Here is a 13,790-nt window from a genome sequence, read left to right on the forward strand (position 1 = left end):
TAAGGATACTTACAGCCCTTGCAGGGCGAATGTTCCTTGGCATTCTTCAAGGATAACAGGACTTCTGACTTCACTCTTCCTATCAGGCCATAAATTACTAAAAATGAAAAGCTGTGGGCACTTTTTCTTCCACCACGAGAACTGCAAGTTTCCTCACGGTTGCATCCAACTTTCAATTAGTCTCCTGCTCAGTGACAAGACGGAGTTGAGCTGTAAAAGTAATTTTACATACCTTGTCATTGAAGGCAAAAGTTAGGGGTAAAACAAGGTGTTTTTTATTTCAGTAGAGAGATCATCAAAGCTAGGAGTGAAAAGTGACTGTTACTGAAATGAGAAGTTATTTTGAGACAAGATTAGGTCTTCTAAGTTCCCTTCTTTTCTGTTTGGAAGCAAATCACATTTTAAGAATGTACTTCGTAAATTGGGAACAAATGAATAAGAATGATAGTGTTTCCATTAATTTGGAAGCATGAATGTATGAGAATATAATTGCAAGAACAACAATGAACCCTTGTGCATTATTGTAACAGAACTGCTAGCCTGCTTTTGGGAGCTTGGCATTTCTAACAGCGTGCACATTGAACGCTAAGCTTCCACGAGCACGTGGCGTTTCTATTACAGTAACGACGATAGCAGGCATTTCATAAAAGAAATCCTTGTGGTTTTACATACGTTGTCACTTCTAATCCTTACAGCAGCCCTGCAAGGTAGGTATTATTAATCCCTTTGTATAGATGTAAAAATTGAGGCTAAGTTACTTCCTATGGTCATGTAACTGAGATGTGTTGGAGTTAGAAGGAAAACTGATCTTGTTTTAGAAGGCTCCAATTCTCTCTCAAATCCTACGTCACCTTGTGTTATCCTGCATATTCTGTTGCCTCCGACTTTCTCATATAGGATACACTTTGCCTTAGGCAAAAAGTGTGTTACTAAAATTGTTGCCAATACATTTTTTTCATTCATTGGATTGTTTCGAATACACAAAGAATCCTCAATTATGAGGAATCCTATGGGACTTGTAAAACAATCTGTTTGTAGAAGTAAATACTCTGATTCCTCATGTTTTTTTTTTAATTTTTGTATTTTAATTTAGATTTTTAATGAAAGTTTTACTTAAAATAGGATGGTATAGCTGCAAGCATGAACATTTATAGTAATACATATTTGTTACTATAAAATTCTTTTTTTCCTTAATGCTCAGACCAGTTTAATATACTATACCTGATTTCTTGGAATGGGGAGCATTTAGGTTACGTCATAAGCTAGAAATTGTATACATTCTTTACAACACATGTTATACTTTTCTATATACTATGTTTAATTAAATGTATTTTGACGAGAAAAGCCTTGTTCAGGCTGTAATTTGAATCATTTCGGTCAGTGATGGCGTGGGGCCCAGCCGTGTGTGTCACCATAAGCCCAAAGCACCCATCTATTGTTCCACGTGCCAGGAGTATAAGAGGGTATGTGTGTTTTTATGTAACACACGCTTCTTGAGTGTTTCCTCCAGAACAGTCCTCTGTGACGATGACGTCACAGACCTCTGCCTTCAGCTTAACTTATAAGAGAGGAGTGGACTCTTAGAAATGGTCTAAGGTTAAGTTTAAAGTGTCCTGGGCTTGTGGCCAAAGCATTTAGTCGCTTGTGACTCCTGCAGTGCAGGGTGACATTGCTTGGAAGAGCCCCATGAGTTCCTTCCTTGGAGGTAGTTACCAGGGCCTGACCTGTTGCAACAGCTGTGCTGGGTCTGCCCGCTGCAGAGATGCAAGGCAGTGCCTTGCCTCCAACCGTCCTACAACCTGCAGTGTGTACTCAAGTGTCCGGATCTGCTCGTTTGCCTCATCCTTTTACATCAAACCCGTGTTCCTACCTTTCCTTCAGAGGCCTGCTTAATCCAGAGTGCTCTACCGCTGCCTCCCTCAGAGAACCTCAGCTGCTTCACCTGTAAAAGGGGGCATGTGATGCCGACTTTGCAGGATGGCTGTGAAAATTAAGTCTGTTAGAGCCTGGCAGTGGGGTGAGGCATTAGGAATTACACAGGGCCAGAATGTGGGGGCTTGTGCTGGGCTGAGGGTTCAGGCGGGAGCTCCAGGGTGTGGGTGGAGGAATTTGACTACTGAGGCCCTGCATTCTCTCCTGGGTCTGAGCACACTTTTGTACTTACCTCCTGGCTCTGATAAACAGGATTAGTCTCCAGAGTTGCTCCTTCACCGCCACTCATAAAGCAAGCAGCCAAGCAATTCTGAAGGTGTTTTTGCTGTAAGCAACAACAGGAAATAAACTGGTAAAAGGATTTTCTGCCCCCTCGCCCATTTAGACCCGGGCGCTGGGAATTAGCACAGGTGTGTAGAAGTGCTGAGAGTTGGTGTTTGGGCACTGAAGGGCTCTAATAAACTTAATCTGCACTTCAGAAACTGGGGACACAGGTCTCCAATTGGGGAAAGGCGCAGTGAGGGAGGGGGAGAGAAGAAGGGAGCACTAAACTGTAGGGGCGGCATTCGGGGCTGTGCTGGCAGGACCGAGCAGAGCAGCCTTCTGGCCTGTAAGAAGGGCAAAGCTGGAGCTGCTGTGTTTGTACTAGAAAAGGTTGGTGTCAGAGAAAGTAGAATTGAAAAGAGTGGCTTCACAGTTGTGCACAGTTCTGCCTAACATGTTTATCACCCCCGGCCTCCCACCCATAATCTGGGGCTGGACAATGGTTATTTCCCTCAGTTCTGGAAAATGATTTGATGGTAATGGTGGTGGGGGTGGGGAAACCCTTGAGGTACTTCAGAATTTGGGGGTACGGACGTGCAGTGATGTGATTAGAAATCTAGTACATCCCCCTTCAACTACTCCTAGGTGCCCATTGCAGATGCTAAGTTAAGGGGTAAGTGTCTTTCTTCGGGAATAATTTTAAATGTCTAATGCCATTCATATCTAACAGTTACTGATCATATGGATCCTTCTATGAAATGGTGCAAGAATCTATATTAACGGGAAAACAAACCCGATACTGAGCAGAATGCCGCTGGGAACTCTTGGTTAGGCCCATCCTGTGTACGCTCCGTAAATTTTTATGTCGTTTATGTGGTGTGCTGTGGTTTACAGTCCAGTCTTTGCATTAATTTGCCATTGTCTTTCTCTGAAATATTAATGAAGTGTAGGAGTGACTCTATTCCAAATAGGCATTATTAAAGTGGACTTTAAAAATAAAGCTTTTCCTTTAACAAATAATTTTCTGAAAGACAGAAACCACTTCATTAGTGGTTGCCAGCAAAATGTCCTAAGTCTTTCTATAAGCTGTTTAAGCTTAATATTAGAAATTAAGGCTAGAGGATTTAGTTAACCAGCTCACAGGCTGCGGTCTCTTTAATTTAGGATTTCCCTTTGAGAAAATTATGTAGTTAAGATGGAATACTGTTTTTTAGACAAGTTGGTTTTTGAGTTGAGTTTATTGCCTCCATTTTTGGCACTTAATATGTCAGTACTGCTGATCTGGAAATTAAGCACTATTTGAATTAAAATGTTTTGTTTTTAAAATTGATGCTTGTAACATGTGAGTTGGATTTTGTGTGCCATAGTTCTTGGAGTTAGGAAAGGTAAAAGTTAGGTTTTTCGGGGCAATGATTAACTCATCTATTTTACCAGACACACATAATCAGGTATTAGTTACTATACATTCAGCCAATATAGTGGGTTTAGTTAAGCAATGACTGTTTTGTTATGAATGTGTTAAATGTTAACACTTTTTGCATTTTTTAGACTTAAAAACATACAAAAAAACCTCTCACAACTCTTGCCACCCTTTCAGCCATAACATTACATTGCCTTGGTTTCTGCCTTTAATTTCCCTGGGGGTTCTTTTTATTTAGGAAAAGGGTAAAGGATGTATTTGCGTAGGTACTACACCACTGCTTCTGTTAAATTCTTTTTCAACAAAGAATATGTTACTTCAGTGTCTCATGTACAGGGTGCATATTTTTCTGAAAAGAATGTGCCCTAAAAGCAGTAGTTATTTATTTTACGTCTACCAGTTTATTTTAGCTTAGAAATTTTCTAATGCTTTGAGTTGCTAACCACTTTTCAGTTAACTGTGCACATATACACATGTGCACAAAATGGCAACCTTTAGAAAGTCTGTATGTATTTTGAAACAGTTGGTTTTCTAGTCTGATATCATGGGTCTCTTTGTCACCTTTAAAATGCAACTAAAATCTAACCTTAGATACGGAAATTCAGCTTTCAAAGAAAGCTTATTTTAGAATATCAGTGAATTTTAAATATTCGCTTTCTAGAAACCTTAATTCTCATTAATGTAAAATTAATGTAGATGATTTGATTATGTGCTCATATGTGAGAAATTTACCCTTTCAATGTGTCTCTGCTGAGTCTTACTAACTACTGACCTACTGTAAGATCCAAGTGTGAATAATGCCATTTCAAAGACAATTTGGCGTAGTTCCTTCCTTCCTCCCTTCCTTAGCCCTGCATTGGAATAGCAGTTCTTCGTCGTGCTGATCGCACTCTTTTGTATTGAGGACCCCGTAGTCCTTTTGCTTATGAGAATTATACCAATTGATATTTACTGTGTTTGACATAGAAGCTGAGAAAAATTAAAAAATATTTTTATTAAATACCAGTAATAAACTTAGCATAAATAACATACCTTTATTTTTAAAAAAAAAAACAAAAAACTAGTCTCCAAAGCACAAAATATTTTAGTGAAAATGGTGGCATTGTTTTATATTTTTGAAAATCTATGATTTGTCTTTATAGAAGAGAGCTGGATTTTCTTACCTGTCTTCTGTGTTCAATCTGTTGTGATATTACATATCAAGTAGCCTTTGGAGGATTAAATGTACACTCATGAGAGTTTAAAATGTCAGTAATGTGTAGGCATAATTATGAAAACAGTTTTGATCTTGTGGACCCTCTGAAAGGGTCGCAGAGACCTGTTTGCGGGTGTCCCTGGACGAACCACACGTGGAGAACATTATATTATATAATAGACATTTTAGAAATATAGACGGTGCTCAAATCTCTCTAATGTTTTCTAGTTTCTCTGTGTATGAAAGTAACACTCTCACAAAATTAACTGTTTTGTGTGTTGGCAGAACTTAATAGGGAAAAGGGGAAAGAGAGCTGGATTGAGCAAAGGTGTAACTGACTGAAGGTGTCTGGTTTGGTTGTCAAACAATGATCCTTCTACTGTTGCCCTACTCGCTTCACACATTCAGTGGCCAAGCTTATTTTCCAAGCCACCGCACGAGTGAGATGCCTCTCACCCCAAGATTCCAGTAGCATAGAAAAAGAAAGTGTTATGGATGAAGGGAATGTATCCAACACTCCTCCCCTGCTTCTCCAGCTGGAAAGGGAAGGAAAGGGAAATAAAATTTAATGAGCACTTTTACTATGTGCCAGGGGCTTTACATATGTCATTTTAATCCCAAAACAACCCTAGGAGGTATTTCTAGCCACATTTTGCACACAAATAGAGCAAGACTCAGAGAGGTTAAATATCATGTCCAGAGAACTCAGCATTTGAATGACAGAACCTGATCCAAATCAAACTCTCTGTGTTACCACGTTGTGTACAATGCTGTGCCTCAGTTTCTACTTTGTTTTTCCTCAGTTCCTGCAGATTGATAGTGTGAATACTGATATTTTATTGTGCTCTGTGGTGGCATGATGGTAAACAATTTGATGTCCAGTGAGGTTTGCTCTTACGGGATTAACTGTCTTTGACCGATTATATTTTGTAAAGTCAAATAAATATATTTACAACATAAGGTTTATGTAATTTCTTCAGTTTTAGCTCTTTGAAAATAAAGCAGTTACCCATTGTTTTAACATAGAGTGGAGACTTGCCTTTTTTTTTTTGTTCTGTCATGTAGAACAGCTAACTATCCTAGAAGATTTTTATCTTTGTGATCCTAACACATACGGTCATCAGGGTTTGTCAGAACTCCAGAAAGGCAAAATCCATTCTCAGGAACACTATTTTGTTTCAAGTCACACAGTACCCAAGAGAGAAGACTGGCTAGGGGTAGAAAGGAGGCGGTGGGGAAAGATGTCTTCTAGCCCTCTAGGGATTGTTGAGGGAGGAATATCCTCCTTCCTTCTCCTGTGGGTGCTCTGATATGATTTAGGACCCACAGAGAGAGTGAGTTGGTGGAATTGCAAAGGTTTCCCATATTGGAGAGGCTACAATACACAACTATACTACCCTGAAATAAGTAACGCTTAATGGAATTCCTACATATTGACTCAGTATTGCGTAGTCTTAAAAAAGTAATATACCAGCTGTCCCTTATGTGTGTGTATGTAATTTTCCTATATTTAAAGTAAAGCTTCTCATCTCTAGCAACATCAACCATCCCAACCTAAATGTAAGGAGAAAAAAAACCCCAAAACAAATAGGTCTCTAAGTATTAAATCGCCACCACAAAGCTAGTCAAATTAGAGGTACACCTGGCCTGAGGGCAAAGAATTTTCTATGAAAAAGGCTAGCAGTGTAGGAGAGAGATCATCGTAATAGCTGATAGTAGAGAAAAATAACCAAAAAGCCCATTTAAAGTAGTACGGAGCGCTGCCTCACTCACTTGGTAACACCCCTAAGTGGTCAGCTGATTAGAGAGGCAGGGTAGAAATTACACTTAGAAATATTTCCAACGAAAATGGTTGAAATTCTTAAAGGAGTTTGGGTACATAAAAGATAATTTAGCATTACGTGGAAAGTGAACATTCAGGAAACTCCTCAATCTTGGATGATACCAGATTAATGAAGTGTTACTGTATAAGACATGTATATGTTTATTGGTACACTCACGTATTTCTTAAATTATTTTGGAGATCACACAGTATTTTTATAGTTTGCTTTTTAAAAATTTTTATGAGAGTAGTAAGTGTTTAGTGTAATGAAATTGTATTATATGTGTTTTTCCCCCCAGCATAATTGTATGTGATATCAGGATTCGATACACATTATACTTCCTTCTGACTTTTACTGCTCACATGAATGAAGAAGTCATTTTTGTAAAACTTTTTGAGGGCTTCATCATTTTCCTATTTGGAATAGAATCACTCCTTCATTAATATTTGAGAGAAAGACAGTGGCAAAGACCAGGCTGATAGTTAAATCAGAGAGTTAAATCAGTCTCTTTTGAAGTACCTGTTATGTTACACCTTTATACACTATTTAAATACTAACTCTTCTGGGTCCTCAGTTGTCTTGACTTTGCCTGTGAATGGAGTTCTCCACTGTCGCTTTCCTGGAGAGACTTGGTGGAAAAGTATTAAGCTGGGAGAGATTGGTTTTACAAATGGCAGTTGATGATCACTTTTTCTATAGACTGCTTTCTTTGTACACATATAAATGTGACTCCTTGCGCTAAAAGTACAGTATATACTTGAGAACTTTCTGGGTTCTCTCTTATACTCCATTGACTTTTTTTTTTTTTTTTTTAAATCTGTGCCTGTCCCATGGATTTTAGTTATTGTAGACTTACAGTGCATCTGGTATATAATGAGGCAGGGCCACCTTTATTATTCTTCATTGACTTTTTCCTCATGGGAAAATACACTTAAAATTTTTTAAAATATGGTTATATTTACAACGTGTCTTTATTTCTTTTCTTTTTTTTAGGCTGGGTAAAGAATCTAATTGGAGAATTTCAAGGGCATTTGTCCTTTGTCTTGTTGCTTTTAAATATGAACGTTGAACGGTCTGAAGCCATTCTGATGCCTGAACCTTTATTTGTCACTTTGTTCTCCCTCTTTAGAAATTTGAAGGATCTTCTCTATGTCCCAGTGTTCTGAAATAGCACAATGATATGCCTTAGTGTGGGTCTGTTTTCATCCATCATGCAGGACATTCAGTGGGCCTATTCAATCAGGCAACTCATGTTTTTGAGTTCTGGGAAATTCTCTTGAATTATTTTATTGGTAATTTTTACCTTTTTTTTCTTTCTGTATCTCCTGTTGTTAAGATGTGGAAACTTCTGGGCCAGTTCTCAAATTCCCTTTTCCAGCCTCTCTTATTTTCTATTTTTCTTTTTAATATACCCCTTTTATTAAGTTTTGCATTTCTACCAGCATAATTGTTATTTCTAGGAGTTCTTTTTACTCTGAATGTTCTTTTTTAATAGCATCACATTCTTGTTTCATGAATGTAATACCTTCTCTGTGTGTAACATGTTTCCTTGGAGTAGTGTTTGGTTTGGTTTTGGTTTATTTGGTCTGGTCTCTGTCTCCTGAGTGAGAGGCTTCCTCAGATACTTGATGGTCCTTGGTTGTCCTTTCAAGATTCAGAACAGAGGACTAAAAAGCTGAGTGGAAGAGAGAGCATGATAGTGGATGTATCTTTTCCTTAATTGTGGTTTTCCAACAAAACTTCTTGACTAAGAGAGATAAAGGAGACTCAAATATCCATTCTTAAACTCTGTGGAAGAAAATCAAAATGGATAATCTCTGTGGAAGAAAACCAAAGGTTATTGTATTAACGATTCTCAAAAGATCTTATTATGAAGCCATAGTAACTTGTTTTTAGGAAATACTTTTTAAATTGATTAATTTGGTAAAAATTATTGTAGCACTTTTCTCTTTCCACTAAGTGTTACTGAATATGAATTATCAAAGAGACAAAATTATATTATTCCGAAAGATTTCTTGTAAGTTGAATAGTGTTTTTTCCAACTCTCTGGCCTGATTATCCTCCCTTGAAGAAGACGATAAGTGGAATTCAGATGCCCCACATGTGAACTCTGTCATCCAGCCGTCATTCTCACGTGACATCTGTGCAGCTTCCTGTGCAACACCCCTCGCAGAGTTCCCCCGTGCTTAGCTCCTTCTCTCTGTGAATGAGGGGAACCTAAAGACACAGTGGCCTGCTTGATGAATTTTGTTCAAGTAGCATAGATAGTAGAAAGCTCAGAGGGAACGAAGGGCTTCATTTTGTAGCTTCAAGTTTCTGTCAGGCACTTGAAATCCAGAAGTAAATTGGAAGTTCCTGGAGATTCCCAAAGGGATCCCCGTAAGCTTTATCTCTGGCCTCTGAATATGGCTTTCAGAGAGGGAAGGTGGAATTGAATGGGTGTGCCAAAAAGAAAAACAATTCAGGGTGACCTTCCCACCTATTTAGGGAAAAGGTGTGAGGAGGATTTGTCCACTGCTCGCAGAGGCCAGGACTGACTAGTGGCAGTGGCGGTGGGAGGCTGTATGGTATAGCTAGAGCCCTGCAAAGAAGAATTGTCGCCTGTGCAGGGTGAATGTCTCCTCTCTGGACCGCAAGTCCTGGCCAGGTGGCTGTTGGTCAGGGAGATTGTGGAGGATTCCTGCATGGTTCTAAGCTACAGGCCTGTAAGGCCCCTTGCCACTTGGTGATTTGGTGTGTGTGTGTGTGTGTGTGTGTGATAGAGAACATGTGTGTGCATGTTTAATAACCTTACATTTGTACCAGCTTTATAATACTGTATGGTATGAAAGAAAATAGTCATTGTTAATTACTCAGACTGTGTTATGTCTGAGATCTGGTGGGTTTTGCAGTTCTACCTACTAGAAGACATTGCTCAGACACAACGCTATATTGTGACATGTCATGCATGCTACAGAAAGGAGTGTTAATTTTTAAAAATTCTCCAGTCAGTGCTTGTGTAAGGAACCCCCCCCCTCCCCCTCAGAGTTGCAAAGTTGGTTGGAGGAGGCTTGTGGCTGCCTGGTATGAAGGTGGAGGGAAGGGAGGAGTTTGTTGAGAAGAAAGCTGAGCTGGCCTACTCTAAAAAGTTTTTTTGAAAAAAGAGGAAGAAAACCACTGATGTAGGGGATTTTTGTCAAGTATACCACAGATTCAGGATAGTGTGATGATGGCTTATTAGTGTTGTGATCTAGCAAGTTTCTGTAGATAACTGGTGGCGTGTCCTGCAATAGGTATTTTCATATGGCTCTAAAATACTTTAGATGTTTGTTGAATACCATTTATTTTTTACCTGTAAGATGTAGGGTGGTAGGGAAGGGGGGCATTGGGGTTTGAGTGGTCTGAATGTTCTTACTAGAAAAAAAAAAGCTGTCATATTTCTTCTTGCCTCTGTCAAGTACTACACATTTCAAAGAATTAGAATATTTCCTAGCATCCAAATGCAGAAGTTAAACTCTTCTCCCTTTCCTTTATATAGGTTTCCACTTGAGTGGCACAGTGACGGAACCTGCAATACAATCGGAGCCAGAAACTGTTTGCAACGTGGCCATCAGCTTTGATCGTTGCAAGATTACCTCAGTGACCTGCAGCTGTGGGAACAAGGACATATTTTATTGTGCCCATGTCGTGGCACTGTCTTTATACCGCATTCGCAAGCCAGATCAGGTCAAACTACATCTTCCCATTTCAGAGACTCTCTTTCAAATGAATAGAGACCAACTGCAAAAGTTTGTACAGTATTTGATCACAGTGCACCACACAGAAGTTTTGCCAACTGCTCAAAAATTAGCAGATGAAATTCTATCCCAGAATTCAGAAATCAACCAAGTTCATGGTGAGTATAGAGGTCCATTCTGTAGATTTCTTCTCTCTGTATTCTTTTTCGTTTATAAGTTAAATTCTTCATAAAAATAAGTTAAAGGTAAATTGGGTCATCAGCATTGCTTTTAGGTAGCTAGGAGAGAATTTTAAATTTAGTTTTACATCCTAAAACATTTCTTTTGAAGTGTTTCGTGCATTCTAGATACCAAGCCTTTCGTGCTCAGAAAAGTCTCTCATTTGTTAAAGCTTGACTCTTACAATTTTATATTTGGTAAAATTTATCAAATACTAGATATTAGTTATGGAAGACACGTATTCATTTCATTCACACATATCAGCTGTTGTCAGTATACTGACTTGCACATACTCGGAAGTTGTTCATTTTCTTTTAAAATTGACTTTCCAAAGCAGGAAGTTTGTGACAGGATGCCTCAGTTTAAAAAAATAAATTATTCTTAGAAAAATATTGCAACCTGTTTAGAGAGAGTTTAGACTATGGCTGTTGTGTTTAAGAAATCCCAAAAAGTACACCTGAAATCTATGTAATTTTACTAACAATTGTCACCCCAATAAATTTAATAATAAAAAAAAAGAAATCCCAAAAAGGTTTTCTTTTAAGTCTTTCATTGAACATATCTCATTTATTTTGTAAACACATTAATCAACTATTTTGTGCATTGCAAATAGTGTTAACTCACAAGAATACATGTGCAACTTTTCAGAATTACACCCACCACCTTTTTTATAGAGTACATTAGCACAGGATAAATAGTATTGTTAAATTATAGATTAATGTGCTTTTAAAACATTTGCATTTAATTTTAAAATATTTAAAAATATCTTGAATGTAAAACAGTCTTGACTGTGCCAGTCACTCACTCAACCCTATTGTTTCAGGTTTTCTTCAAAGTCATTACTTGATATAGCAAATATAAATGTTTAAGGAAAGCAGTTTGATATCATTTCTTTTTAAATTCTGAGGTACAACACGCAGAAAAGTGCATAAAATATGAATGTGCAGATTAACAAAGCGAAGCACCACCCACACCCACAAATACGACACTCCCAGCACTGTCCCATAGAAATACAATGCGAGCCACATGTATAATTTAAAATATACTCGTAGCGCCATTTAAAAAGAAACAAGTAAAATTAATTTTAATACAGGTTTTAGTTATCATAGCATATCCAAATGTTCAACATATTCATGTTAATATCACAATACTCAGAAATATCAGTTTAACAAAAGTAGTGGTGTTTTTTTACCTTGTTTTTATATGCAGTCTTTGAAATCTGGTCTGTTTTTACATGCACATCTGCAATCCCACTGTGGCCACTCGCAGGTCCTCAGTCGCTGTATGTGGCTGGTGGCTACCTTACTGCACAGCAGCACTCTAGAGTATTCTAGTATGAGAGCAGCACTATTTATTTGTCCATTCCACTGTTGATGGACCTTGTTTTGAATGGAGCTGCTGTGAGCATTCTTTTACAAGTCTCCTGGTGCTGTAAGGTATTTTTCACATGGTTTTTATGTCCGAGGAAAATCCACATAGCCATATTTCTTCTAGTGCTCCCCATATCAGGCCTGGCTTTATTAAAGTAGCTATCGTAAGGTGTGTAAAGCATTTTACTTGGTAGAGTCCACCAGCTTTAAATAACAGGATTATAAACAACTCTGCCACGTAAGTACCTTAGACCCACCAAAAGCACATGCACTCAAGGACTTTTGAAGTAGGCTTCTGCGGTGTCAGATCGTCTGTCTCAATCTTGTTGCCTTGTGAAAATTCACCCCAGCTAACAGTCATTACAGAGATTTCTCAGGAACCTATTTGTGGCTTCTTACTAAATTGTTCAGTGGAGGTGTAAGAATAGGATAAAACATTTCTTCAAACTTCTATGCATTCTTTTTTTCCTTCTTTTTTCTTAATTCATGTAACTCATTCGGGTCACTTTGTTTTCTGAGTTTTAGTTTAACTAGAGACCCACATGAACAGTCAGTTGTTTGTTCTGCATTTGTCTCCCTTGTTTTCAAGGATAGTAGCCCCCAAAGTTTCTTATCGAAAAGCTTTTAAAATCCTCTTCTATGTTGAAATAGTGGGACTAAGAAAACAATGTAAATTTGGATACAGAATGTGCTCATGTGACATATTTCTTCAGAGTTTCAAAGTTGGAAGAAAAATATATCTAAAGAAATATCAAGGGTAGAATGCAGGTTAGCTTTAATCTCAGTGTGATTTTCAAATAACTTTTGTATGAAGACAGCTTCACAAGAGCAGTGAACTTGAGCAGTTTATCCCGCCAGCTCTCTCTCCACTTAATTTATCATCAGATTTGCTCCTAGCCTGGAAATGGGCCAATTACATGAGCTGCCTTCATGCCTTCCATTCTAGTGTGACAAGTGGTAAAAAAGAAGAGAGGTAGGAAGCAGGCCATGACCTTAAGCAATGAAATGGGAAATCCGCTCCCTGGAGGGTCTTATTTTAACTGTTAGATTGATGACTTACTCATAGGAGGGGGTGGGACTAAAAATCTTTTCAGTTACTTGACTACATAGTCCTACCTGCCTCCCAAACATCTATGCATAAAGCATTCTTGAATCATCTTTAAAACTGTACTTTCTTGTATGGTTTTACGGGTGTAGTTTTTCTTTAAGAAAGATGTAGTAAATGCGAATACTTGGGAAGGGTTAATATTTCTCTAACGAAAAGTATCACTTTTACTTTGCTAGATAAATAGTGTTAGGATAGGATTTATATTTGATTCTCTTAATTGGTGTCTTTTAAAGACAAAGAGGTTTATTTTGTCCAGATTTCTTTTTGGAAGAAAGTCATAATTTATAAGTAAATACAAACTATGTTGGTAGTAGGTTTTTCCTTTTCCTAGTAAACTTGCCCTAACACTTAAAATTCTGTTAGTTGCTTATCATTATTTTGAAATATTTTGTTTTTGAAATAATTCTGTCTTGTGAAATTAAAAGCTTCTCCAAGTCGATTTCAGTCATATTGTTCTCACAACTTCCTTGTAAGGTAGGCAGTGCAGATTTGTAATTGCAGTAGTTTCCAGATGAAGGAACCAAGAATGGGTTAGTGACTTATCCAAGGTCGCAGATTAATCAAAAGTAGTTGGAATACAGATTTAGTCATTATAATAGTTCAGTCCTGTCAGTATACTATTTTTTACATTCCATTGTGTTTTTATAAAATTTCCCACATAATTTTGATTCGATTATAAATTAACCACTGTATGCTAAATAGTGGCTGTAAGATAGTTAATGTTAATGGCCCTCCGCAGAAAT

At 37.9% G+C, this 13,790-nt stretch overlaps 1 protein-coding gene across 1 annotated transcript in view; it reads left to right on the top strand.

The window, feature by feature from the left end:
* Window positions 1-13,790, top strand: part of ZSWIM6 (zinc finger SWIM-type containing 6) — a 183,982-nt gene that overhangs the window by 103,805 nt on the left and 66,387 nt on the right. The window contains exon 2 of the mRNA XM_074328909.2: window positions 10,152-10,508. Within this exon, the coding sequence (XP_074185010.2) occupies window positions 10,152-10,508 (357 nt within the window). The remainder of the gene's footprint in view (window positions 1-10,151; window positions 10,509-13,790) is intronic.

The sequence above is a fragment of the Rhinolophus sinicus genome, chromosome 3 (assembly GCF_057876585.1).
Source record: "Rhinolophus sinicus isolate RSI-liver-muscle chromosome 3, RSI-T2T, whole genome shotgun sequence".
Lineage (NCBI taxonomy): Eukaryota > Metazoa > Chordata > Mammalia > Chiroptera > Rhinolophidae > Rhinolophus > Rhinolophus sinicus.